This window comes from Paracoccidioides lutzii (assembly GCF_000150705.2).
Source record: "Paracoccidioides lutzii Pb01 unplaced genomic scaffold supercont2.4, whole genome shotgun sequence".
Taxonomy (NCBI): Eukaryota; Fungi; Ascomycota; class Eurotiomycetes; order Onygenales; family Ajellomycetaceae; genus Paracoccidioides; species Paracoccidioides lutzii.
In genome coordinates, this window is record NW_015440950.1 from 1,115,268 (window position 1) to 1,117,983 (window position 2,716).

Here is a 2,716-nt window from a genome sequence, read left to right on the forward strand (position 1 = left end):
AGCTATTAATGTCTATAAAACTGAGCAAATCTCATTCAAATATGCTGCTGCTAAATCATTTAACATTCCTTATTCCACTCTAGTCTATAGACTAGTCGGTCGAGCTTCTCACGCGAATGTTCAACCAAACTGTCAAAAACTGACCTCTACAGAAGAAGAATCTCTAGTCCAATGGATAATATCCATGGATGAGAGAGGTCAGTCTTCTTGAATTGAAAACATACAAAATATGGTGGATTTACTACTTTCTACCCGAGTTGAATCTACTGTGGGAGAAAAACTGGTTCAAAGATTCAATACACGTTATAAGGAACTAAAGACTAGATTCTCACACAATTCAACTACGAGTGAGGTTTGTGTGAAGATCCTAAGATCATACAAGAGTGGTTTCAACAGGTGAAGAATATGATAGAGAGATATGGCATTGTGAATGAGGATATCTGCAACTTTGATGAGACTGGCTTTCAAAATGAGGGTTATATCAACAGCCAAGATGGTGTTACGGCTTCAATCTAGGCGCAGATGAACGCGTGTTAGATTGCCAACTAGGGAAGCTATTTCAACGAAATACTAAGGAGGAGTGGTTTGGGGGAAGATCTCAAAATATACTGCCAGCTCACCAGGCAAGTTCCGAAGCCCTATCCCTTTGCCCTAGTTTCCAATCTAGTAATAGCCTTTCCGCTGCGCGCCGTCACAGATGGTGACCGAGTCTGAGAAACATGGTCAGGCCAGCAGGAAATCAAGAATGAGTGACTGTTATTGAGAGCGTCAACTCAACTGGCTAAGAGATGCCAGCTGGCCATGCACAGATGCTGCTATCTTAGCAAAGGAAAAATAGGAATCTAAGAGCTGCAGCTCAAGCTCATACATTTGTAGCTCAGAATGAAGCTCTAACCGCTGAGAAAGAAATAGCTAGGGCTCAAGCAATTGATCAAGCTGTACAAAAGAGGGTAAAGAATTTGAATCAGCTATCTAGAAAGTGAGCTCCAACCACACTGCAGCAAGTGTAATATATTGATAATACTGCTAGAACATATCAACAGACTTAAGGAATAGATCTATATATTTAATATAAGAAATTCTAATTGATAGTTGCTTAATTTTGCAATTGACTAGATTTGAGGTGGGAGACTATTCACTCAATGATCTTATCCGCTCAGTGACTGATTACGTTAGTTATATCACATCTTTATAGTTAATACTTCTTTATGAAGATGGGATTTTATCTTTTTTTTTAATTTTTTTTTTTTTTTAATTTTATCTATTTATTTTAGATTTTTACTTCTAGCTAATTCAATTTAACTAAATTCTAATTCTAATCTTCAATTTTAATTTTAACTTAATCTATTTCTAATCTACTCTAAACTTGATGTTGAGAGCAGAGTGTATTTAAAAGATGATCAAAGTTGATGATAATGTTAAAAAACCATGTTTAGTTATTTTTGAAATCATATTCAATTGGAATTTCAGATAATATTACTGTGCGTAAAACTAACCATATAAGTTCTAGATAAAACAGAGAGACATGTTATTAGAGTATAGCTGTATTATTCACTAATATAATTTATAGCTCTCTTTTCATTTTTCTCAAGTCAATAATTGCTCTTTCTCTTTTATTTCAATTGCAAACTGGTTCTGAAGCTTGTATTTAGAAAGCTTCAGAGCCAGCTTTTTTAAACTGTAGTTATATTTGAATCAGCTGCTTTTCACTATCTGTTGATTGAACCTTGGCATGAGTTATGTAAAATTGTCCAAATTGAATATAATTAATGCACTACTGTCCTCAAGTGATAATATTAAAGAATGTGGATAAGAATGGTGTTTATAGATTAACCAAGACCAGCCAAGAGATATGGGGAAGAATATTATGTAGATCACTATTTTTAATATTACACTATGCATATAAAAGATTGTAAAGGAACAAAGGCCCTGTAGCTATATTAGAGGACACCTGAGAAAAAGATGCTGTACACAGAACAATATCCAATAATGCCTGGAGTCATAGCTGTGTGAAGACAAGCCCATGCGTTTGTTAGAAAGGACGGCGAAGAGATTCTTCTAAATTCTCTCCCCCTTTTACCACTTGCAGCATCATCCTATCTTATCTAGATCTGGAGCCCGGCGACAACGGCAACGAAAAGAGCGAGAGCAGCAACGCCGGGTCTCTGACAGCCAGCAGCAGAGCCGAGGAATGATTGGGGAGCAGTAGACTGCGGAGGCTGGGTGGCCGATGTGGTTGGAGTTGAGTCTGTGCTGGTGGTTGGTGCTGGAGACACTGTGTTGGATGTGGTGGGTGCGGAGGTGGGGACTGGAGATGGCACTGTGGATGTAGTGAGGGTTGTGGTTGGAAGTGGGGGTTGAGTCTCGGTTGTGGTTGGAACTGAGGGTTGAGTTTCGGTTGTGGTTTGAACTGGGGGTTGAGTTTCGGTTGTGGTTTGAACTGGGGGTTGAGTCTCAGTTGTGGTTGGCATTGGCTGCGTTTCCGATTCAGTTGGAATTGGGGTGAGTTCTGAATGAAAGGTTGCATTTGGGTGCGACTCTGATGTAGAATTGGGAATGGTGCGACTCTGATGAAAAGGTGGCATTGGGGCGTTTTCAGACACGGTTGGCATTGGGAGAGTTTTCCAAATCGGTGGGTATTGGGTGCGTTCTGATGTAAAGGTGGCATTTGCTCGCGCTCCTAAGGTAAAGGTAGTATTTGGTTGTTTTTCCTTAT

General features: G+C 39.2%; 1 protein-coding gene across 1 annotated transcript; it reads right to left on the reverse strand.

Moving 5' to 3' along the window:
• Positions 1-2,105: 2,105 nt before the first annotated feature.
• PAAG_02119 (hypothetical protein) lies at positions 2,106-2,612 on the reverse strand (the record flags this gene model as incomplete). The annotated part of the gene is made up of 1 exon (XM_002796185.2): positions 2,106-2,612. One exon carries the CDS (start codon positions 2,610-2,612, stop codon positions 2,106-2,108), a length of 507 nt encoding a protein of 168 aa, XP_002796231.2.
• Between the last annotated feature and the right edge of the window lie 104 nt (positions 2,613-2,716).